This window comes from Puma concolor, chromosome A2 (genome assembly GCF_028749965.1).
Source record: "Puma concolor isolate L17-30 chromosome A2, mPumCon1.1.hap2, whole genome shotgun sequence".
Lineage (NCBI taxonomy): Eukaryota > Metazoa > Chordata > Mammalia > Carnivora > Felidae > Puma > Puma concolor.
The window spans coordinates 18,833,119-18,857,798 of NC_141668.1; the positions used below are offsets into that span (position 1 = coordinate 18,833,119).

Here is a 24,680-nt window from a genome sequence, read left to right on the forward strand (position 1 = left end):
GTTCATTTGGCAAATATTTATTGAGCTCCTAAAATGTGCACTACTAGCTTTATATTTCATCCTAGAGACAGACTTCGGGTCATGGATTACCAAGTCAGCTGTTTTATTTGCCTCCCACTCGCAAGGAAGTTAGAGTATGTCACATAGGACCAATTAGCTGGAAGATTCAGATTTTTAAATGTGGGAATCAAATGGTATGGGTGCTTAGATCCTGCAGGACCACTAAGAATGTCTGAAGATTGAAGAACAGGGTTTTTGGAGACCTTATGATATTACCAGTAGAAGCCGAGGAACGTAAAGAAAAGTCTCACTTTCTCAATTGCCTTCAGCATTAATCTGAGTGTGTTCACAAATTTGAGGGGTTTTATTTGTTTTTGTGTTTTACTTACATAGGAAAAGATGAAAAGTACCTTTATGTTAAAAGCATAGCAGGGTTTCAAGCTTTTGGATACTCTCTCCACTGTACCTTGTTCCTACTTTTTTCCTGGAGGTCATCATTTCTGTTAGCCCCCACTCCTGTATTCTGATAGGCACAATTTCCTATTTCTGGGATCTCTGGGTATCCACATTTAGATATGATTGTATTTAATGTGTCCTGTCTTCTATTTATTAACTATTTTTTATTAGTAGTAATAATAACCGATTTATTGAATGCTTATGTATAGGACACAGTCTTAATCACTTTAATGTATTTCCTTTTGTAACTCTTACAGAAACCCTCTTAATAAAGTCTTGTGATTCCTATTTTACAGAAAGGATGACTGAGGCAGGCAGGTCACATAAATTAGCCAAGGTCTCTCAGATGGTAAAGAGGAGCCAAGATTCAAAGCCAGGCAGTGTGAGTTCACAGCTCTTATTCAGACAACCGTTAGCTTTGGCATTAACAGTAGCAATGAAAACAATATTATAATGACAAAAAAGGAAAAAATTACAACATTGGAATTGCTAGTATTTATTGAGGGATTACTATGTGCCAGTCATGATAATAATTGCTTTATTTTTTTGTGAATTTTTTTTCATGTTTATTTATTTTTGAGACAGAGAGACGGAGCACAAACAGGGAGTGACAGCAAGAGGGAGACACAGAATCAGAAGCAAGCTCCAGACTGAGCTGTCAGTGCAGAGCCTGACGCGCGGGGTTCAAACTCACGAGCTCAGAGATTGTGACCTGAGCTAAGTCAGACGCTTAACTGACTGAGTCACCCAGGCACCCCAATAATTGCTTTATTTTATCTTTACCCCCACCTTTAAGATTATTTTCAGCTTGTGAGGATACTGAGACATAGAATTTAATTGACTTGCTTAAGTCCACATGGCTATTAAGTGTTGAAACTAAAGTCAAACTCCTGAACCAGAGAACCTACAGATTGTTGTTTATTTGCCCGTTTATCTTCCTCTAAGAATGAATTGAAGAATAAGCACTTCGTTAATCTTCTAACACATAGTAGGTTTTCATTAAGTGCTTATTGAAAATAGTATATAAAGCCAAGTTTACTTGAGGTAACTTCTACTCTTTGCCTCTTCCACAGCACCTTAGATGTTTGATTTTTCCTGTCAACTCTGCTGGACACTATACGGAATACCACCGTTGTATTTTTTTAAATTGTAGAACCTTTGTAATTCTGGAGTATTTTAAGTTTAGTGCTAAAAATAGTCTGTGCTAAGCTCTAAAAAGATAAATATTTTTTAAAAACTTGTATAATTTTAAATTTATTAAATAAATAATACTTGAAGCAATTGAAAGATTGAGAGGGGCCCCTGCATGGCTCAGTCCGTTAAGCATCCTATTCTTGATCTCGGCTGAGGTCATGATCTCACATCTTATGAGTCCAACCCCCACATCTGACAACGAAGAGTCTGCTTGGGATTCTGTCTCTCCCTCTCTCTGTCCCTTCCCTGTTTGCACTTTCTTTCTCTCTCTTGCTCTCTCAAAATAAATAAATAAACTTAAAAAAAAAAAAAAGACTGAGAAAAAGGGAGATGTAACAAATAACCACATACCCATCATCCAGAATTTGATCATTGTTTATGTATATACCTTACGTCTTTCCATATTTAATACTAACTTCTTTGTTTTGTGCTTAAAGCCATATCCAGAAGACCCAGCAGTTTATAAACCACTCTCCCAGGAAGAATTGCAGAGGATAAAGAATGAGAAAAAACAGAAACAGAATGAGAGAAAACAGAAAATATCAGAAAATCGCAAACATTTGGCTAGTGTACGTGTTGTACAAAAAAACCTCGTCTTTGTTGTAGGTCTGTCTCAGCGCCTAGCAGACCCTGAGGTAAGCCCTCTTGTGTTTTCTTTCTCAACTTGACATTTTTTTCTTTTTTACTTATCTTATTTGGAAATAACAGCTGACCTTGCCTATTTCCAGGATTTCCCTGAAATTATTAAAACTTAGGAGAGAATGGGAAATGATTTTTTAATTCTCTCTAAGCAACCAATGGCCAGTTGTGATCTTAGGCAAGTGTCTTTATCTTTCTTGGCCTCCTTTTCTTTAGTTGTAAAACGAGGTGGTTGAGCTAAATCTCTAAAATCTCCTTTAGTGCTAATAATCTGTGAAAGTTGGATAATTGTTTTATACTGCTATATGGCTAGCATGTGACATGACTACTCTGTTTCTTTCCTCTTTTCTGTAGCTGTGTAAGGATCGTCCTGGGCATGCAGCTACGTGAACCCACTAGAGAGCTGTATTTTTTTAATCCTGCCCAAGTAGTAATTCTTGCTTATAGAAGAGTTAGAGAACTACTGCTACGCTGTACCATCATTCTTTATTCATTCATTTCAAGCCAAGTTTGGGGAAGGAGGGAGAATTTGATGAAGGAAAATAATGGACCGGGTTCTGTGGTGTGTGTTTGGAGGCAGAGCAGACCTTATTACCCCCTCTGTTTATTACCTCTTTTTTCTCCTTTCACCACCAGTGCTGTAAGAGTAACACTGAGCTCATAACTTTCCCTGATACCCTTGGAAGTATATCTGCTAAGTTTTCGTTTCTGATGTATTAGGAGGTGCTGACTAGATTGATGGGAGGGCAGATAGAAGCTGATTCACAGCCAGAGTGTTTACTTGAGTAGGAGAGAATTGGATTTGGGGGCTCTGCCAAAGGTACCCCTCGAGAAGAATTTGGAGTAGTATTCCTCATGGTACCCATTAAGAGGGAAGGTTATAGTGAATATGCTTAGGGAGGTGGGAATCTTCACACTTGGCTAAGTGGGCTAATGGCCCAAGAAGAATGAAATTTAACGAGTGTAAACATTAAGTTTACTGTGTAATTGAGGTTGTGAAGGGCTTCAAGATCAGTAGAAGAGAAAGTCAGAGAGACCTTACCAAGAAGGCTTTTCTCATTGGCAATAAACATAGAGGCAACTCCAGAATTACTTGGAGCTAAGTCCAGGGATGCTGGCATTAGTGGGTTGCATGAGTCCTTCAGGAGACCAGGTTCTTTGCAAAACCAATGGGGTTGGTCTAGAATTCGACAGGAAAGGACTTTTCAGCAATGGCTCTTAAGGACGAGAGCTCATTTCAGGTCTGTGACTCAACCTCAACAGCCAGTTCTTTCTTTTTTCTTTTTAATTCCTCAGGCAGGCAGAATCCCACTTCACTTGTGACCATTTTCTTGAACACCACTCCAACTTTGCACCAGTCCTTCTGTCTTCGCCTTTCAACTCTTGTCTTTTTTCTAACTAGAAAAAAGGGCCCTTCTTGCCTCTGCAAGTTTTTTACTTTATCTGTCTCTGTTTACTCCTACTGATCTTACTGATTAGAGTCTACTTGTGCTTTCTGAAACTGGTATTCCAGTAAATGAATGGAACTTTTATTTTGATTTGACAAAGCTTGGATATGCATGTACTTGACTGTGTTAATACATCCTGGGTCCTGTCACCTATAGTACTGGAGGCACATAGGGAGCAATGCCCGAAAGCTGGCTAAAATTAAGCCATAGTCTCAGTCTGCTGTTTGGATTATAGGTTTTCTGCCTCCTCTTTGTATTCTGTGATTTGTTTCTATTTACTTACAGAGATTTCTTATTTCCACTTCAAAACATAACTCCAGTAACGTTAATCTGAAGAACTGTTACACAGAAAGAAATTAATCTAGGTGGTGACTAGTGAGAGAGGACACCTTATCATGAATCTAAATGTGCCTTAAAAAAAAAAAATCACTGTACTGGTTTTATATTTTGAAATCAGTGTTCTTGGTGAGAAGACCCTGAATTTTTTTAAACATTGGTTTCTCTCATTTATTTCACTTGAAACCCTAGGAAGACCAGAGACCACTGTTTTATTTACTCAATCCTACCATTTCTAAACAATAATATCTTAACACATCCTCTTAATTTGTGTGTATAATCTTTTCCGTTTGGAAAACTTAAAGTCAGCTTTATTAGAAAACTTGAAGTTTCAAATTGCTAGTGGTAACTTTCAGGTTAAAGGAGCTCCCTATTATTTTTGGATGATGAACAATTTGGTGTGTGACTGAATTTTTTTTTTAATTTAATTTTTTTTAAATGTTTATTTATTTCTGAGAGAGAGAGACAGCACAAGTAAGAAAGGGGCAGAGAGAGAGAGGGACACACAGACTCCAAAGCAGGCTCCAGGCTCTGAGCTGTCAGCACAGAGCCTGACACGGGGCTTAAACTCACAAACCGCAAGATCATGACCTGAGCCAAAGTTGCATGCTTAACCAACTGAGCCACCCAGGCACCCTGTATTTGACTGGATTCTGATTAACAGGAGAGTTTAGGAAAAATTCAAGATTATTTTGAAAATAATTTTTTGCCTCAAAAAACTTAATACCACGATTGATTGTCAAATGTATTCACTTATTGATAAATAGAAAAAAAACTATTTTAGAAGTTATGGTATATAGTTAGAGGTAGTGATTAGAGGTAATTATCTTCTAAATGCTAAAATTTTGGATTTGCTGGAACCTAATTCGTTCATTTTCTAAATTAACTTCTGAATTTTTACCCTGTTTTAGGTACTTTGATGTTATAGATAAAGTAGTTCAGCAAGCCAGACACAGTCTCTACTCTTTTTTTTTTCTTAACATTTATTTATTTTTTGAGAGACAGAGAGACAGAGCATGAGCAGGGGAGGGGCAGAGAGAGGGAGGGAGTCACAGAATCCGAAGCAGGCTCCAGGCTCTGAGCTGTCAGCACAGAGCCCGATGTGGGGCTTGAACTCACGAGCTGTGAGATCATGACCTGAGCTTAAGTCAGATGCTCAACCAACTGAGCCATCCAGGCACCCCAGTCTCTACTCGTAATTAATAACTGTTGGGAAGACAGAATTTAAGTACTTTTAACTGTGCTAAGCATTTATAAACAGAGAAGTACAGAGTTTTGGGGGAACATATAACAATAGGGGACTTGGCTACTATAGATATCCACAAAAAGCCTTCCTGAGGGAAGGATAATTAAGAATTACTAGGGATTCCCTAGGCCGCAGATAAGGACAAGTGTGTGTCCCAGGTATGTGGTGGTCTGAGAGAGTAGCTTGTTTGAGGAACTAAAAGACTTTAAAGACAGAACCATGTTATTTTACAAATGAGAAGTTGAGGCATAGAGAAGTTAAGTGACTTGCCTAAGATCACACAGCTCTTTCATAGCAGAGCCGGGACTAGGACCCACCCCCCACCCCCATCCCCACCCACCCCCACTTCTAATCCCCTGGTCTTAAAGGTCCTATTCTAGTGTTTTACACTGATCATTGGTCTGTTGTCCATCCATTTCTCTGGTCATTCATCCTTCTGTCTGTTTACCGAGGTTTTGATTTTCTCTGTAGTGCCCATGAAAACTTGACTGTGTTCCCAAAGAATATACAGGGAGACAGTTTATTTATTATTAAAAAAAATTTTTTTAATGTTTATTTCTGAGAAAGAGACAGAGTGAGAGCAGGAGAGGGGCAGAGAGAGAGGGAGACAGAGTCTGAAGCAGGCTTCAGGCCCTTAGCTGTCAGCACAGGGCCCGATGCGGGGCTTGAGCTCACGAGTCATGAGATCCTGACCTGAGCCGAAGTCGGACACTTAACCACCTGAGCCATCAGGCGCCCCTAGAGGAAGACATTTTTAAACATTTGGCATGCCATTGGGCATTTATAATTCTGTCATGTAGTCTTTTTTTTTTTTTAATGTTTATTTTTGAGAGAGAGAGACAGAGAGCAAGTGGGGGAAGAGGAACAGACACACATGCACACGCACACACACACACACACACACACATACACACACAATCTGACGCAGGCTCTGGGCTCCGAGCTGTCAACACAGAGCCCGATGCGGGGCTCGAACCCACAAACCCTGAGATCATGACCTGAGCCGAAGTCGAACACTTGACTGAGCCACCCAGGTGCCCCTGTCGTGTAGCCTTTTATATTCTATATTAGTATTAAAGCTGGCTCACTGTGAAGTAAATATATGACATTGAATATACGGATAATGTGATATGTAGGGTATTCTGCCTATTCCCCATACTTTTTATTCACTAGAATACTGTTTTGCTAGTTGTATGTTTAGACAGAATCTAGAATATTTAACTTAATATAGAAAGTTTAAATTATTTAAATTTAGGGGCGCCTGAGTGGCGCAGTCAGTTAAGCGTCCGACTTCAGCCAGGTCACGATCTCGCGGTCCGTGAGTTCGAGCCCCGCGTCGGGCTCTGGGCTGATGGCTCAGAGCCTGGAGCCTGTTTCCGATTCTGTGTCTCCCTCTCTCTCTGCCCCTCGCCCGTTCATGCTCTGTCTCTCTCTGTCCCAAAAATAAATAAACGTTGAAAAAAAAATTTTTTTTTTTAAATAAAAAAATAAAAAATAAAAAATAAATTATTTAAATTTCCCTTGCCTGGGCAAGCCATTTCTTATCAGCCATAGGGCCATTTGCTAATACTCTGAGGCCCATCGGTGTTCTTTATCCATGTAATTCTTTTTGTTCAGTGTTAAAATTGTTCTGTTTTCAATAAGCATTTATGGGGTACCATGCGCTGGGCAGTGTATAAGACACTGAGTATACACCAATACAGACGTGGTCCCTGCTTATTTTCAAGCTAACAGTTACTGTAATATGAGTAGTACTGAGGGCTATGGAGGCACAAGAGAGAGCACCCGATCTTGCTGGCGAGGTATGTACTCTTCTGCTGTCTTTGGGGTAAAGTGCTTCAGGCACAGGAACTATACAAATGCTTCTGGATGAGAAAGATCTCAGTCTGCAAGTGATTTGTTTGGCTGGAAGATTAGAGTGCAGTGGTGAGAGATGAGGCTGGCGAGGTAAGTAGTAACAGATTATGAGGGGTTTTTAACCACGCCAAGGAGTTTGCACTTTATCCTAAAGGCTGTGGAAACCTGTTGAATGTTCTTAAGAACAGAGTGACATGGCTAGATCTGTGCTTTGGAAATAATCATTCTGGCTCCAATGTGACATGTCAGTGTAGTTATACAGAAATCTTATGTTGTATTGAAGGTCTTGTAGCCAAATATTGGCCAGAAACTATTTCCATAAGCCAGTGGTTTTCTTATCCGAACCAGTAACCATTTTTTAAAAAATATTTTATGACACTCCTTGACTTTCATGAAGTAAAGAAATAAAAGTATTAAGAGGAAAATAATTATACAATACTATTTCTACATGTAAAGCTTGGGTACCCCTACTCTAGGACCTTGCTGTTCAAGGTGCAGCTTCTGGGCTGGTAGCATTAGTATCACCTGGGTGCTTATTATGTAAGCTCGGGCCCTGCCCCAGAGCTACTGAATCCAAATACACAATTTTACCAGATCCTTGGATGATTTATATGCATATTCAGGTTTGGGACATACTATTGTTAAGTGTACAATAAAATAGTGGAATACTTACATTTTTTGTAGAATCACTGTGAATGTGACACCCACAATGCAGATTGTTACAGGTATCTGTATTGGCAACTCAGGTACCATGAAATGCCAATGATGTGATTTTTCCGAAACAACTCTTAGTATAATTCTGAATAAAGCACTTGTAGTCTTCCCTGAATTACATATTATTTGCTTTCCTGTAAATTCAACATATGTCAAAATTGTAGGGAACTACTTTGAGTTTATGTATAATGTGGAGTTTGTTTCTGGGTTCACTTAATTATACCTAGGCTTCTCAGCTACATTAATGTCTTATAGGACATTCAGCAATTGTGCAGGACAGTTCTTCATTTTGCAGGGCTAGCCCAAGCCTGGTAAGCCATTCCTGGTTCTCATGCACTGAACATAAGTATTGCCTCCCATTCATTTTGACAACCTCCCCCAAGAAAAGCTCCCACGGATTTTTAAATGCTCTCTTGAATGCTGCCTTCATTGAGAGCTACTACCATAAACTCAGATGTGATTTGAGATGCTGATGTAGCATAAACTGACCAGCCTGAACCTTTGAAGCAGGTATGTTGGCTGTGGAGCCTTTCACTGAGTTGGTATCCATCCAGCTGGAATAGTGAATACAGTTCTACGCTCCACCAGCCAGGAAGCTTTTCAAAATAAACTCTTCCCCCTGCTCCTCAGCCCTGGGACTTTGCCGTGTAAAGCCTCAGGGCCATTGCCTTCACCACTTAATAGTTTCATATGTTAGGGGATTTGGTGGAAAAAAGATCGAAAACCAAAAGTATCATCTCATAATCCATTAAAATTGGCTATAGAAAACATAACAGCCCTATACTTGTAAGAACCTAAAGTAAAATGTGGTAAAAAATAATTGTTAATTAAGTTGAAAACTGTTAGGAATTTATGATACCTCAGCCATACACTATTTCACAAAGTCTTGATTCTATCATACAGAACACATTAGCTGAGTTGTAAGTATGTGAGAATGTTACCAAATTAAGAGTGTTTGGAAAGAATACTTGGCACACACTTGGACAGGTACACACAGAAAACTTCCTTGAGAGAGAGCTTGCTGTTTGTAGAGGGTGTAAGAACAGTAGGTCTATAGATAAATTCTAGGAAAAGAACCAAATTTAATTTTAAAGTAGTTGGAAATTATGGGAGAAGTTTTATATCAGGTTACATATTGGTCAAATTAAAACACAGGTCAAGTAAGTCTGTAAGTAAAGTAAAATGAAAGGAGTAAAGGAGGTGGCACAGGTATAAGGGGGAATAACTACAAAGAAGTAACTGGGTAATAGAGAAATGAATAAATTTGTTTCCATCACCCCATATATGTTGTTTACTAGGCAAAGAGTAGGGAAAAAAACGCACACACACAGAGGAGATAATCAAGAAACCGCAAAATCAACACAAAGAGAATACGTACACACATACAGTGATACATCATTAAGCTTAGAAGGTTGAGGAACATTGTTACCGTATTTGCAATTGGTAACTTTAATGCATCAAATATTATATACAATAGATTTATGAGTAAAGCTGTCTCTACTTATATGTCTGTTCTTGAGTTTCTGTCTGTGTTTAATACATAATTATTTGGTCATTGTTTTGAGAATTACTTTTTTATAAGGATCATCTATTAATGAAAATGTGGTTAAGATGTTTGATTGTTTTGGTGTTTAAGAATACTGTGAAGGTAAGATTTCACTGATTATTGGTGCAGATACTAGAACATGGTGGTTAATACCAAATTTAGTGAGTCTCAGTTTCCATATAGTGGGTCAATAAAAAATAGCTTTTACACTCTGTTGATAATATCCTATAGGTTAACCACACAAATTGTAAATTAGGAAGTAGTCACATTTATTAGAAAACTTTAAAAACTATTTTCCTTTCACTGAAGAGGGATGGTTATGTCCCCATTATAAGGATAACACTGATGAAAATGGGGACACATTATACCTTATTTCTTCTTCTTTTATAGGTTTTAAAACGACCAGAATATTTTGGGAAGTTTGGTAAAATACATAAAGTTGTCATCAATAATAGCACATCATATGCAGGCTCACAGGTAACTCATTATAGGGATTTTTGCCTTTCCTCCCTATGGTCTGGGCTTGACCTGGGCTGTTCAGAAGGAAAATTCAGCTTTAATTACAAAGCCTGAGGGTCAAGGATTTAAGCAGTGTAGTGACCTCTGTTGGTGGGGTGGGGGAATTTCTCATGCTCATTTGACTCTTCAGGACTTAACAGTGAATTGATAATAAGAGGGAAATAGTCAAACAAAGTTTAGTGTTCGTTTGGGGAGGAGGGGGAGTTGAGTCTGTTATCAGGCATTGCGATAATAAGGTGATGGTTTCTAATTAATATTTTCAACTATTGAAAACTTAGTAGAGCATCTTTGTTATGCTGGTATTAGCAGATAGAATACTCTAGCAAATTGCTTTTATTTTGGGGAGAACATAATTTGACAAATCTTCAGATCTTTTTTTTTTTTAATTTTGTTTTTCAACGTTTTATTTATTTTTGGGACAGAGAGAGACAGAGCATGAACGGGGGAGTGGCAGAGAGAGAGAGGGAGACACAGAATCTGAAACAGGCTCCAGGCTCTGAGCCATCAGCCCAGAGCCCGACGCGGGGCTCGAACTCACGGACCGCGAGATCGTGACCTGGCTGAAGTCGGACGCTTAACCGACTGCGCCACCCAGGCGCCCCTTATTTTTTTAAATCTAACTTTCAAAGCTTATTGTAACCTTGACTAGCCTGTCAAATGACTTTAAAAATATAAATACCAAGCCAGGGATGGTATTTTATCCATATATATTTTAGTATACTTAAAATCAGATAAAATTCATTAAGTATGGTTGTTTTAAGATAAACTAGTATATGGTTTAATCAGACTTACTACTACTTCTAATTATTGTCATTATTATTAATGATAGTAGTAGTAAAGGCCTTCAGAATTCCCTAGGCAGGGTGCAAAGGAATTGTTAAAGTTTTTGTTGAATTTGAAACTTCGGTAACAGTGTGTTTTCACTTTAGGGTCCAAGCGCCAGTGCTTATGTAACCTATATCCGGTCAGAAGATGCTCTCAGAGCCATACAGTGTGTCAACAATGTGGTAGTAGATGGCAGAACACTTAAGGTAATATGTTCCTCTTGATGTTTTTTTAAGGGGGAAGAGGTACAATGTAGTAAATAGAGGAGAGGCTAGGATTTACCTATTACATTTGAGGGGGGTGTATTTGAAGATTGCTTCTTAAGTATCCATACTAATTTATGACAGCTCATTTGTTTACTGCCAGATTATGTGTAGGGTCTTGTTTTACCAGGTAGGAATAAACACATTCATTTTTAGGTGATAATCTTTAAAAATCTTCTGTAATTACACATAATCTTATTTTGTGAAAATAGGATCTATGATACTTATGACAGAAAATGGTTCTGATTTGTTGTCCTTAAATATTTGAATATTGAACAGTTCAGGTTTGAATAAGGGGTCCCACTGAGCCATGCTTTATTTAAGTGGGAAAAGGCTGGCATAACTAGAAAAAAGAATTTGCCTTCTTAATGAGCAAGTACAGTTACTTGCAAGAAGTTACTATAACGTGGAACAGATTTTGTGTATCTTGTCTTCTGATCCCTAGGGAAGATTTGGGTACTCAGATTCTGGAAACCATAGACTTGGGCGGGGGGGCGGGGGGGGGTGGTTCTTTAGTTCTTCCAAATGAGCATCATTTTTAATAAATTCTGCTTAGTAATAGTTTAGTTCTCCAGTATTCACAGCCTTACTTACTGTTTTGGTTACATCGATGCCTCATTTTAGGTGAAGTGAAAACACCAAAGATGGAAATCTTCATTGTGTCAATTCACATTTTGGGTCATTTTTCCCCCTCCCCAACTCTCCTACAGGCATCTCTAGGTACAACAAAATACTGCAGTTACTTCTTAAAGAATATGCAGTGTCCGAAGCCTGACTGCATGTATCTACATGAATTGGGGGATGAGGCGGCCAGCTTCACAAAAGAGGAAATGCAGGTAGTAAATTAATGTGAATTATAAACTTTGCGGAAAAGGGAGTATTTTTCTTTATAAGTTAAAATTACAAAAGCAAAAACTAGGAATTCTATTTTTTTAATTGTTATTAAAGTGGCATTTTCCAGTGTTCCGTGGAATATCAGTTCTACAGAATTATTGTTGTAATAAAGATGGGTTGGTAGTCCATTAAGTGTGAATGAAGATAAATAGGTTTCTTTCTTACAGGACTTCTCAGAGTCTTTAATGTGCTAATACATATCCAGGAAGGGAATGTACATTCAGAACTTAATTGGCGAACGAAGGCATTTTGGTAAATGCTACTTTAGTGGGAATATCAGCAAAATGAAAACTAAGTGGGTTACTGTAATTATGAGGTTTTTCCTTGCTAATTTCCACTCTATAGAACATGCTAGATAATAATAAACCTATCGAATGTTGCTGATAAGGTAACATTTTTATAAAATGATTCTCCCCATGAAAGTGTACATTGAATCAGTGTCATGAGTTGAAGGTTTATTATCCCATGTTCTTTTTTATATTTTCTGTCCTCTAGTCTCCTTTCAATTTGTTGTATAAACAGGCCTTTACAAGTAAAAATGTTGACCACATGCATATTAAATGAGGATTATACCAAAGCACAGTGCTGCATTTCCCTATTGTAGCTGAGGTCTTCAGATTGTTGCTGTGGACTTTTGCAGGAACACCCTTCTCATTTAGGAGTTGGGGGCAGCATTGATTGCCAACTTTGATTCTCTAGGTCAAGCTGGAGAAAGTCTAGTAGGGTCGCCTTTAAGAGCAGATTGTTAAATAAAATGAAATACTTTTTTTTTTTTTTTTTTGACTTGGAGTTACTACAGATTAAGTCTCATTGTAATCAATTCATTGGTATGTCTTGATAGTATTTCTTGATGATCCCAAAACAGTGTTAAAATAAGGTCTCTGTGATATTTAATGGGGACAGATGACTTCTTATCTAATAAATGCTTCTTAATTTGTTTTCTTTCTTTGAATAAAACCTTCTTGGATAAAATTTAAGGTTGAACCACTTCAAACTAGTTTTGACAAGTAGAGAATATGCACTACTCATGCTACTATTACAATGAAAATCTCTGTCTAAAGAGTTTCTAAGCCCTACTTGATCTCTTTTTTGAGTATTATTGAGTTATAAATGAAAATGGATAGGTGGCCCCTTGGAACTTACTTGTAATGGGATTTAACCTGTCTCTCTGGACTACCCCTGTAGAATCATTTGAATATTAGTTTCCGCTTTTAGTTGCTAATAAAAGCCAGAATATCTCCCGAAGTATTGATTGTAGAAAAAAATTTCAAGGCTTTTCACGTTTTAAAGATGTAAAATCCACATCTGACTGTATTTTTTCTTAACAATTTAAAATTCACTGTTGTGATGAACTCATCTGTTTCTCTTTATGTGAGTTTAAAATTAATTAATTTGAAAGGAGGTTTCTTTATTAAAACACTTCCTCTATATACAAAGGAAATTTGAACAGATTATATCACAGTAAACATCAGCTCTTTCCTTGTTACTGCATATCTCAAACTTTAGTACTGTATGAAACATTTGTAGATCCATTTGAAACAGGCAGGAGCGCCTCTCAGAACAGGGAACGATGTGGGGCGCCTGGATGGCTCAGTTGTTTGAGCGTCTGACTCTTGATTTTGGCTCAGGTCATGAGCTCATGGTTTGTGAGATCAAGCCCCACATTAGGCTCCGTCCTGAAAGCGTGGTGCCTGCTTCAGATTTTCTCTCTCCCTTTCTCTGCCCCCTCCCCCACGCATGCGCTTTCTCTCTCTCTCTCTCACTCTCTCTTTCTCAAAATAAATAGCTAAACATTAAAAAAAAAAAAATAGGGAATGATAAGTTGTGCAGTATATATGATACAGTCATACTCGAATCATCATCGATTAGATGATATTGCCCTTGCTTGTTTTTATTGTTTTGTTTCTGTTTTGATCTGTCCTGTTCTGGATTTGGTTTTCCCATAACATCTAGTTAGACCACACTTTTAAGATAAGTAAACAATCCTTGAAGGTAAGTAAAAATGTCGTTTCAGTTGTAATATACATACAAATAGTAGAAAGTTATTCAGAATCATTTCATTGGGATTTATTTTTGTGTTGGACTAGTTTTCCAGAAATAGTCTTTGCCTAATTTCTCCCATAATGTTTGTGACATTGCCTTCTGATATACTGCTACTGACTACAGTAAATACAGATTTCTCTTTTTTGTGTATAGAGCAGTGATCTGCAGACTTTTTCTGTAAAGGGCCAATCAGTAAATATTTTAGGCTTTCTGGGCCAAATGGTCTCTGTAGCAAATAGTCAATTCTTCTGTTATAGCAGAAAGCAACCATAGACAGCAAGTAAATAAATGAACATGACTGTTCCAGTAAAATTTTATTTATAAAACTCCAAACTAGTCTGGAATTTAAAATATATTAATTTTTATGTAAAAACAAATTAATGGAATTTGTACTTAGTGTCAAGATAATGAAAAATGTAATAAGACTTTTCATCTGTGTATTATTCACAGTGTTAGTCTGATTATTTTGTTTTTTTTTTGTTTGTTTTTGGATTTTTTGTTTTTAAATGTTAATTTTTTTTTTTTTTTTTGAGAGGGAGAGAGTGAGAGCTTAAGTGGGGGAGGGGCAGAGAGAGGGAGAGGGAGAGATATAATAACGAGCAGGGCTCCGTGCTCTCAGCTCAGAGCCTGACGCAAGGCTTGAATTCGAACTGTGAGATCATGACCTGAGCTGCAATCAAGTGTCGGATGCTGAACCAGCTGAGCCACCCAGACCTCTGTATAGTTTTTAGTCTCTTTTAAAAAGTTAGATTAATTACTTTTGGTGATCTTTGGAAAGTTCTGTAACGGCCTGTTAGAAGACCTCATTCGTAGATGAAAGATGGGGAAATAGGTTTAAAAGGGACTCTAGTTTTTTGAGGTAGCAAAAAAGTTGACTATTAATAAGCTTTTTTGCACAATAAAGCGGTTGATGAAATGCCTTAATTAATGGTATACGTATCACATAGTTTTGTTGGAAGAACTTTCATTGGTCTAGTGGTTCTGTGGCATCATCCTCACAAGGTTCTCTAAAGCCATGAAAAACTTTTACATGTTTTATTTAGGATTTCTTTAATAATTTGGAAAGTAAGTTATTAATTTTTAGCAGCCATTTTATGAGCCCCACTGCAGTTTTTATTTCTTCTTTCATTAGGCGGGTAAACACCAAGAATATGAACAGAAACTACTTCAAGAATTGTATAAATTAAACCCCAATTTTCTTCAACTGTCCACGGGTTCAGTTGATAAGAATAAGAACAAAGTGACGCCACTGCAGAGGTATGATACGTAAGTACCGATATTAGTATGATCAGACACCTTCCCTTCATGTCTGTCGATCTTCTCCTTTCATTCTACATCTTCTTCAGGCAGAATCCTTCTTGACAGTGTGTATCATTTGTGCACAGTTGTTGCACCAAATAGGAAATGTTGAGTCACAGTTTCTGGGTTTGAATATTTGCTGCCTGCTGCTCCCTGGTAACACATCAATGAGCCTCTTGATGGCTACCCTTTGCGTTGATTTGCAGACTGCCCTGGACCCTGAGAACGCCCTCCTTGCAAAAAAGGAAATTAAGGGATGTTGGTTACTGAAAGGCTCTTATTTACCTAATTAAGGTTTCCCTCCTGATATAATGTGGGGGAAATACTGGAAAAGGAAGAGTGGGAGTTAATCTGAAGCATTGTATGTTGGAGACACACATATTTGTGGTTTTCTAGTTGCAGAAATCACTAAAGTTCTCTAAATGGGGAGGATTCAGAATCTTTTTCATCATAGAAAACGGCTTATTTTTGTGTAGACCTGTGCTATGTCAATGTTTAAATAAACTTACAGTCTTAGGTACTGAGTCTCATTCTGATAATGGTGATCTTCACATTTTGGGTTATATTTGGTTGTGGCCTGTCAGAAAATGGTATGATTAATAAAAACAATAATTTGGGGGTTGTACTCTATCCTGAATGTTCCTTAAGTTTGGTGTGTTAGGCTCTTGTTAATTTTCTTTTGATTTGGTAAGTTTAATTTTATAAAATGGATTCATTTTAAGTAAATAGCTATAATTAATTTAGATATGTTGATTTGCTTCTTAAAAAAAATTATTCCAAAGTTAAATTTAAGTAATATGCTAAACATCTGCTTGTTGCTTGCTGTAGTCCAGCATCTATTTAGCACTAAAATAATGTAAGGGCCATTTTCCAAATATAGCTAATAATAACTACATGCATTGTTGTCAGGTCAGTTTCTTCAAATGTGTACTCTTGTATTCAAATTCCTGAAGTCCTGGTTAAGTTTATTCATCTTGATAGTAAAGATCACTTAAAAGGCTATTCAAATTGTTTGTATAAACACATACATGCACATGTATATACATGTGTATATAAATATATAAAAAAGAGCCTACAGAACAAAACATAAAATTACTGTATAGTAAACTGTGTGAAATTTGCGCCTGTCAAAGCTAAGAATAAAAGCTAAGTCCAAGAGAAATCTTTTGGGGATGATAAGCTTTGACCCTTTCCATTGATCTTTTTGTACCTACTCCTTTCTACCCCTGTATGTTTACTTTATTATGAACCATATTTTATTCCTTACCTCATTGGTTGCTAATTCTGTAGTGCTTCATATAAGAATGGGGTTATTATAGTAAAAATTTACTTCAGATGCTTTTCACAGTTATGTACATTATTGTTCTCATTAAAAATATCACTCTAATTAAAACCATATTCTGGGTTTATAGCCCCTGGAGAATTCAGACTAGAAATTTAAAATTTAGACTATCTCTTTGAGATAACGTTTTTTATTTCCTGAATATAAAAGCAATATATTTCTACTTAAGGAAATTTGAAAAATAATATAAAAGCATACAGAAGAAAGTAAATCCTCTATGTGATCTCAATACTCAAGACATTTTCACTGAAAACGATTTGATGTATTTCCTCTCAGTGTGTATTTCTTTGTAGTCCTTTTCCTTCTTGTGAATGTATATATACACAAAATACATTGGTTTGTTATGTTTTAAAACTTAATACCCATTATCATGAATATTTTCCTGTGTCATGAAAATACAATTTTTTTATGGCTGCATGGTATTTCATTATACATGAGCATTTGAAATTTATTAAACCAACCTGCTGCTGGTGTATATTATTTTCATTTTGGTGCCCTTATTTATGACACTGTGATGAACATTTTTTTCATACAAATATTTTGGTTATAGCTTTGATGCTCTTAGAAGTAGAACTGCTGAGTCAAAGATTATGAGTACCTATTTCCTTGAATTGAGTATTTATTTCTGCGCATTTACCAATTTGATAAAAAAAAAAACTGTCTCATTTTAATTTGTATTTGATTAATAGAGTGAATGAACGTTTTATGGATTGTGAATTCATATCTGTTTGTTATGTTTTATTGATGTATTTAAGTGTTTTATGTGCATTATACAGAACTAACTTTCCCCAATTAGTTTGACCAATCTATTTGTGTTTCAAAATACTTGTTCTGGAAAAATTTACATTCTGCAATATAACATTGAGTGTTCTCAACCATTAGCATGGTATATCTCTAAGTCTCTTGTGTCTCTTAGGAAAGAATTTTTTTGGTGTCTTTTCACTGTTTTATTGTATTGGATCTCCCACCACCACCTCTTCCTATTTGAGAATAACTGGGCTAAGAATTAAAGAACAGTTTAGAAAGTAGTGCCATCAGGAATCCTTGTCTCATTCTTTATGGGTCTGTCTCCCTCTTTGACAGGGGTGCCTCCAGAGTTTTATTCACTCCTAAGTGTGATTTTAACCATTTATTTGAGATAAGTAGTTTTCACCACAGTATGAACATACCTTGTTATTTTTAATTTATTGAGTTTTTTTAATTTATTGAGTTTTTTTTCTTTAGATTGAAAGTGAAAATTGAACTTTACCAAATGTCCTTTTGGGATTTATAACAAGTACTTAGTTTTTCTTTAACTTTTTTTTGTGTGTGTGTGACCAGTTATTAATAGATTTACTAGTTATTTTATTAACTTTGCCTTCATATAAAGTATAGTCAGCACATTTATGGCTATTTCAGTAGCAGGAGAAGAATGACCTTGATGCCATGGAGAAAAAAGAAGAGAAAAGGGGACTTAAAACAGTATATTCATTTAATAACTGCCCAAAGCCAGTGCTGCTGAACCTCAGCTAGGACCAGAGTAAATTTTGATATGGTTGCCTGTGCTTTGCATAAGTACATGATATAGGAAGGTTACTTTGGGGAGGGAGAAGGGTTATTTTTTGTTTGTTTAATGCAGGTTCCTGAAATTTAAGGACAGTTGATGGCCCAAGGTACACAGAGTTGTTTTTTTGGCAAGCTTCCGTAGCTTCTTTTCTTTCCATGCCAACCCCTGCAAAAGGTTAAGTTCAACTGACTGTCAGTAATACTGAAGGTCCACTTTGGTCTCCATTCCACATTGTCACTCTATTGGGTGTAGTGATAGGTAGGAATTTATAGATAAGTTTTCTTCTTCCCACAGGGAAGACTTGTCAAATTAGAAAGACGAATAGTATGACTCTTTCCGTGGTCCTACCCAAGAGATATCTTTTTCATATTCAAAATAAGTTGAGAATTAAGCCTTCTAGGGAAGAAGGTTTCTTTTTCTCTTATCATTCATATGTAGTGAATAGCAGTTTTACAAGAATTTGTAACAAAATCTGGAACCTTATGGCTTGACACTCAACCCAAAATGTAGTTTCCTCTTATTTCTAAATAAGCCAGAGTACAAATATTAAGTACAGAGTATCTTAGCTACTTAATCTTTGCTGAACCCTGACATGGTCCTGATACAGATATATATGAAGTTGTTTGTGTGTGTTTTTTTATAATATGTCTTACTCCTATTTCACTTAAGTGAACAGTAAATTATAAAAGGGTGTGTGTTGTTTGTTCTTACCACCCCCCCCATCATTATGCATTTCAGAGTATATCAGTCAGATTGAGTGTAGATGTGCTATCTTTCTATATTAATAAGTTACTTTGAAACGATGAGTACAAATGATGAGAGTGGGGAATAAGGAAGCCATACAGTAGTGATGCTTAAGGACTGGGTATTTTAAGTTTGGCACTTTGAAATACCTTTATTTAGGTTGAGACACTTTTTGTGCCCCAGCTAAAAACTGTGAAAGGAATAGTACCTAGATGGGCTGCTATGCCCAGGGACAGTAAGTAGGCAGGCCTACATAAGCATTTGGGGAGCAAATTATTGGGTATGTAGATCACTCAAGGTAAATGGATATGAATTGTTATTGTGGCTCAGATAAGCCACCGTTGAAGAAATGAGGATGATTCAATTTAGACTTAGGTGAAAAGAGGGTTGATGTCCTTCGTGTTCATTTAATCTCAGTTGTCCTGTGCGGTAGATATCACTACTATCTTGCTGGCAAGAAAAGCTGGGACTGGCAAGACTCAGAGAGTTGAAATAATTCACCAGTACCCTTACACAAATAAGTGATAAACCAGATTCTGAACAAAGTTGCTGCCACTTTTAAGCCCAAGTTCATGCTCCCACTCTGCCACTGCTCAGTCTAGAAGAAGTAAGATTCTTAAGAGACTTTAAACATGAATCAAAACTCTAACATGAATCAAACTAGCTCACTTAAAGAAAACTATGTCACAACTAATATATAGTTTGACCTTGAAGATCTCTGGTCTGTAAGGCTTATTATCTCAGGATAAATTCGATGTACCATAAATCTAAGGAATTAATGGTATTTTAAGCAAAAGCTTTCCTAAAACACAGTTTGGTGGCAGTAGAGCATAAGCTAAAGAAATGGTGAAAGGAAAATTTCTATAGGAAATTTGTCAGTTTTTGTTATACCGAAAGAAAATGCATGTCTTTTTAAAATCGTGGATGTCTCTTCATTGAAAATCAAGCATAAGCTCTGATAGGCTGAGGGCATAGTCAGAGTGCCTTCTTTATTGAGCAGAATGGGAGTGGTCACTGCCTGAACGTTGTTCTCCTACCCGGACATCATTTAGTCAGATATGATCTAGAAAAGGTATGGCCTGGAGACTTGTATAAAATAGTTTTGGATAGAGCTTATTAAATAATGAACAGCCTTCAGCACATCTGTGAACTCTGAAATTTTATCTGATTTTGTGTGCGTGTGTACATTTTTCTGGAGATAAGACCCATGACCTAATAATAATTGTAAATTGCCCTTGTATGCTGATACTTACAGGCAGAAGTGATTTCAGGAGTGGTATAAAGCAGTGATTCTCAAACTGTGGACAAGTGCCATGAGAGGTGGGCCTAAAAAAATTTTTTTTTAAAATGGATCCCCAGAAAGGCATTCCCTCTTTGATAATAGATAAATGATTTACAGGTCCCAACTTTTTTTTTTTTTTTTTTGGCATGAAACTTGGGGCTACTTACTAGTATACTAAGTAGATGAATTAGTAAGGTTTACTAAAACTGTATGTATATTAAAATCAGTGGGTTACAAGATTTTTCTGACCTTAGTTCTGAGAGTCTTTTTCTTATTTCTCTTAAGAAATTTTATTTCCATTCTTTATTTGGAAATACAAAGTTAATTCACATGTGCACATACATACTGGAAAACTAGTAAGTGAGTTCTGGAATCTTGTACCACCTAAGTAAAGTATTTTCAAAAAAGTTAGAGAGCCACTGGTATTCTTTTCCAGACGGTGGGGAATAATGAATGTGGGGAGAGGGTTAGTTAAAAATAGGGTTGTTGGTGCCCTTATTTCTTAGAAGAAAAGACACATCAAATGAGCAATTGTGTACTTAAATTCAACTTAAATATATAGTATCTTTTAAAAGATCAACCTTTATTGCTGAAATACAAAATTAAAATGAATAGATGGAGACTTTACTTGGTGCTTTTGAAAGCTGGCTACAGCCTGTGATATGTTTACGATGGTGGATGTTTATCTTTCAGGTTTAATATTAATAATTAATTTTTTGTGATTACTTATAATCAAAGCGTTTATTTTCATTCATGGTCAGTATGTTCTGGAGTTATTGAGAAAATTCCAATTAAAATCTTATTTGCCAAACTGTCATCAGTCCAGATTATTGATGCACTTTTTTCTTATCATGTTAATAGCTAATTGTGCCACATTATGTAAGATGTGGCCATATTTTAGTAGTAAAGTAATACTTGAAATGTTGATGTATATTTGAAGCCTGTATCAAATAAATTCTATAAAGGCAAGCTACCTGTCTATAACTTAAATTTGTTCTTTGAAGTTTATCAGATGTTTATCTCAGTTATTTAAGACTGGCAAGCATGAAAAATTAAAATGAATTCTTCTAAATGAATATGTGAATATTTAATTTAGGAGCAATGTAAATATGTATTTGTGTATACAGTAACATGACAGTGAAATTTGGAAATGTCCCTTATGTTAACATTAAGTTGTACCTTATTTCCACAATGCAACCATAATTAGCACAATCATGGAGACTTTATCTTTTCAGTGTGACAAAAAGGAGAACTAGACCTTCTCAGTACTTTTTCTGTCCTACTCCCAGTCCTGGGAAAGGGTCTTTTCTTTGATCCTTTACTATGTAACTACTTGTTTTATGTCATAAATTTTAGAAAGCAGCCAAGAGACTATTTTCAGGAATTTGGTTGGTATCACTACCAAGAAGTAGAAAGGAAGTCAAATTGGGGCACTGTCTTTGGGACATTTCAGAAGCTAGCAAAGTTGGCTAAGCATCAGAAGATTCAAACAGAGGTGTAGCTCTGTCATCTGCTTGCAGATAATTGTGAATTGTGGTGTATCTGTCAAAGAGTCTTTAAGTTTGGTATTGATGATTCTTTCTAGCCATAAAATCTAGTAGTAATGCTCCTTTTCACTCTACTAGCATAGTAATCATCAAATACCAAGTGTCACAGTTTAGACTAACTGAATCAGAATCTCCAGAAACAGATTCTGGATATACACTCTATATTTCAGTGTGTGTATATATATATATATATATATATATATATATATATATATATGTATGTGTGTGTGTGTTTATATAATATTTACATATATATAAATATATATAAATATATATATATATATATATATATATATATATATATATATTTTTTTTTTTTTTTTTTTTTTTTTTAAAGCTCCATAGTCCTGCATTCCAACTTTTGGGTTAATGGAAAAACATTTTACTCCTGGGAAATCTATAATTTCACCATGGATCCCAGAACTATTTAGAACTAGAACTTTAAAAAAAGTCAGTGAGACTATTTGTATGAAGACGTTACATGTTTACAAATTTTCATTTGCAGACACTTATACACATAGCATTGCCTTCTGGAAGTATCTTGATTGTGTTATGAGACCTACCAACCTTTTAGAACTGCTTAGTCCCACTTGAATCCAGTGCTTTTCAGTCAGTTGTGTGGTATTTATAGACTTCAGGTGTTTTGATTTCTCTTTCTCTCAGCATTATTACTGGGCAGCAATGATTCCAAGGCCAAAGGCTATTCTTTGAGTTCTTGGATCAAATGAACTCTGAGTATACCTGCTGCAGCCAGGACCCTGAGTGCTTGTTGCTACAGCAGAACTTGTGAAAATTCTATTGGAACAGTCAGGCCTTTCCTCAAAGCCCTACCCAGTTGGCTGAGATGATGTTTAATCTCTTTAATTCTGATTCAGGCTCAGAGGGCTCAGTCAGAGCAATGAGAGGCAGACCTCAAAGCACCTGTGGAAAGCCAACAGCAGGAAACTGAATTCTGGAACCTGGAATTAGGGGCTATGATGGAGAAGCTTGTGAAATCCATCAGCCAACTGAAAGACCACAAGGATGTCTTTTACTTCCAATAGAAGACCCAGCCCCAGTGAGGACACCCCCTTTAGACCCTCATCAAACCAGACGTTAGCAGCTTCTAGAGGAAACCGGATGAACTAGACAAAAGGAGAAAGGAGGTGCTGGGTACCTTTAAAACACTGCTAGGCCAATTATCTCCCTTAATTGAGCTCCTGCCAAAGTTGGAGGCATGGAAAGTCCAGCAGCGAAACATGTGCATTGGAGCCCCCCGACCATAGGTGGAACAGCTGGAGAAATGTTCACAGCTGGAGCAAAGCTGTTGTTTGACCTGTATTAGCTGCTGAAGGAATCGAAGGGACTGAGTCACATGGTTAGCTATCAGGATGACTCTCTGACCAAAGAGGTGGACCTGTGGAAGGTCCAGTTCACAGAGTTGCTATAGTGTCTGCTTCACAAAGCATTTGTGGTAGAAACCTAGTCTCGCATACCCCTAACTCCCCACCGGCCCCTCATCTTCAGGAATGGGAGGAAGTTTACTGTCCTACAAGGCTGCTGGTGAGACTCCAGGAAGGCGTTGGTTACTGACTACAGGTCTCCATTGTAGTCCACAGAAGACTCCACAGAAGTTCTTCTCAGTTACAAGGCCTTCAGAACTTCAACATTCTAACTTCAAACCAGAAAACTTTGGCCCCTGAGAAGGGACAGAGTCAGGGTTTAAAGTATAATTCTGGCTACCTGACTCTGGTGGAGTAACATTTAGTTGGTTCCAGAAAGGGCAGCAGTAGAGGATGCTGATTGCAACAGAGGAACTGTGCATTATCACCTTCATGGTTAGATACACCTACCAGGATCTGAAGCAGGAGCTAAAACAGACGCCCTTTGTGTGATTATTTCTAACATGACCCTACTCAATTGCTTAGGCCTTGGTTCTGTGATTCAGTCTGCTTAGCTCAAACCCTCAGAACCAGTTCTTTTCCAGCCCCCCAAGCCTTCCTGGAGCCTGCTGGGCCCTGCTCTCAGTTGGCATTTCTCCTCCTCTGTTGACCAAGACCTTAACCCGGAGCAGCTGAGCATGCTGAGGGACAAGCTGTTTGGTCAAAACTCTAGGATTGAGGCTACCTTGTTGTCCTGGACTGACTTCGCTAAGCAAGAGAGCCCCCCCAGGCAATCTACCATTCTGGACATGGTTGAACAAAAATCTGGACCTGGTACCTGACCACCTAAAGAATCTGTGGAATGATGGCCACATCATGGACTTTATGAGCTGGAGCCAGGAGCACTAGCTGCTGAAGAAGACCCGTCTTTGGTGCCTTTCTACTACACTTCAGCAAATCATTGGAAGGGGGCATTACCCGCTCCTGTGTGGAACATCAGGATGGTAATAAGGTGATCTGCTCTCTGCCACCCAATTCCAGGTGGTACTGCAGTCACTCCTGCTGTCCGAACTCATCCACCACCACCAACTGCTTACTGAGGGAGACCTACTTGAGAATGTGCTCTGTTTCCTCTCCCCTGAATCCCCCTAGGATGAGGCTTTTGGGTACTACCGCCAGGAGAAATTTAATCTCCAGAACAGAGGAAATACCTGAAACACAGGCTCATTTCGGTGTCTAACAGACAGATGGATGAGCTGCAACAGCCACTGGAGCTTAAGCTGGAGCCAGAATCAGATTCATTACAGCTGGAGCCCAGGATGGCATTAGGGCCAGAGCTGGGTCTGAGGTTAGAGGCACTGCTTAAGGCAGGATTGGTTCTGGGGCCACAGCACTGGAGCCCACACTAGGCACGGTATCACAGAGTGCTAGAGCCAAACCTGGGACGAGAACTGAAGCTGGAGCCTACTCTAGAGCCATTCCCAGGGAACCCCAGGAGATAGCTAACCTTTCTCTATGATATGCTTCTAGTGTAACTTGAGATGCAAATGAAAGTGCGCCCCATGCATTTTGGTGTTTC

At 37.4% G+C, this 24,680-nt stretch overlaps 1 protein-coding gene and 1 pseudogene across 6 annotated transcripts in view; both read left to right on the forward strand.

Annotated features, from left to right (window-relative positions):
- The window catches only part of CNOT4 (CCR4-NOT transcription complex subunit 4), a 148,331-nt gene that overhangs the window by 76,258 nt on the left and 47,393 nt on the right, over positions 1-24,680 (forward strand). For 3 of the 6 annotated variants that reach the window (XM_025929985.2, XM_025929987.2, XM_025929989.2), the window contains exons 3-7: positions 2,088-2,285; positions 9,827-9,913; positions 10,885-10,986; positions 11,754-11,879; positions 15,113-15,246. In XM_025929985.2, the coding sequence (XP_025785770.1) occupies positions 2,088-2,285; positions 9,827-9,913; positions 10,885-10,986; positions 11,754-11,879; positions 15,113-15,246 (647 nt within the window). The remainder of the gene's footprint in view (positions 1-2,087; positions 2,286-9,826; positions 9,914-10,884; positions 10,987-11,753; positions 11,880-15,112; positions 15,247-24,680) is intronic. The other 3 variants (XM_025929986.2, XM_025929988.2, XM_025929990.2) reach the window with 1 other exon arrangement.
- Positions 15,447-24,345, forward strand: LOC147583038 (signal transducer and activator of transcription 2 pseudogene; annotated as a pseudogene).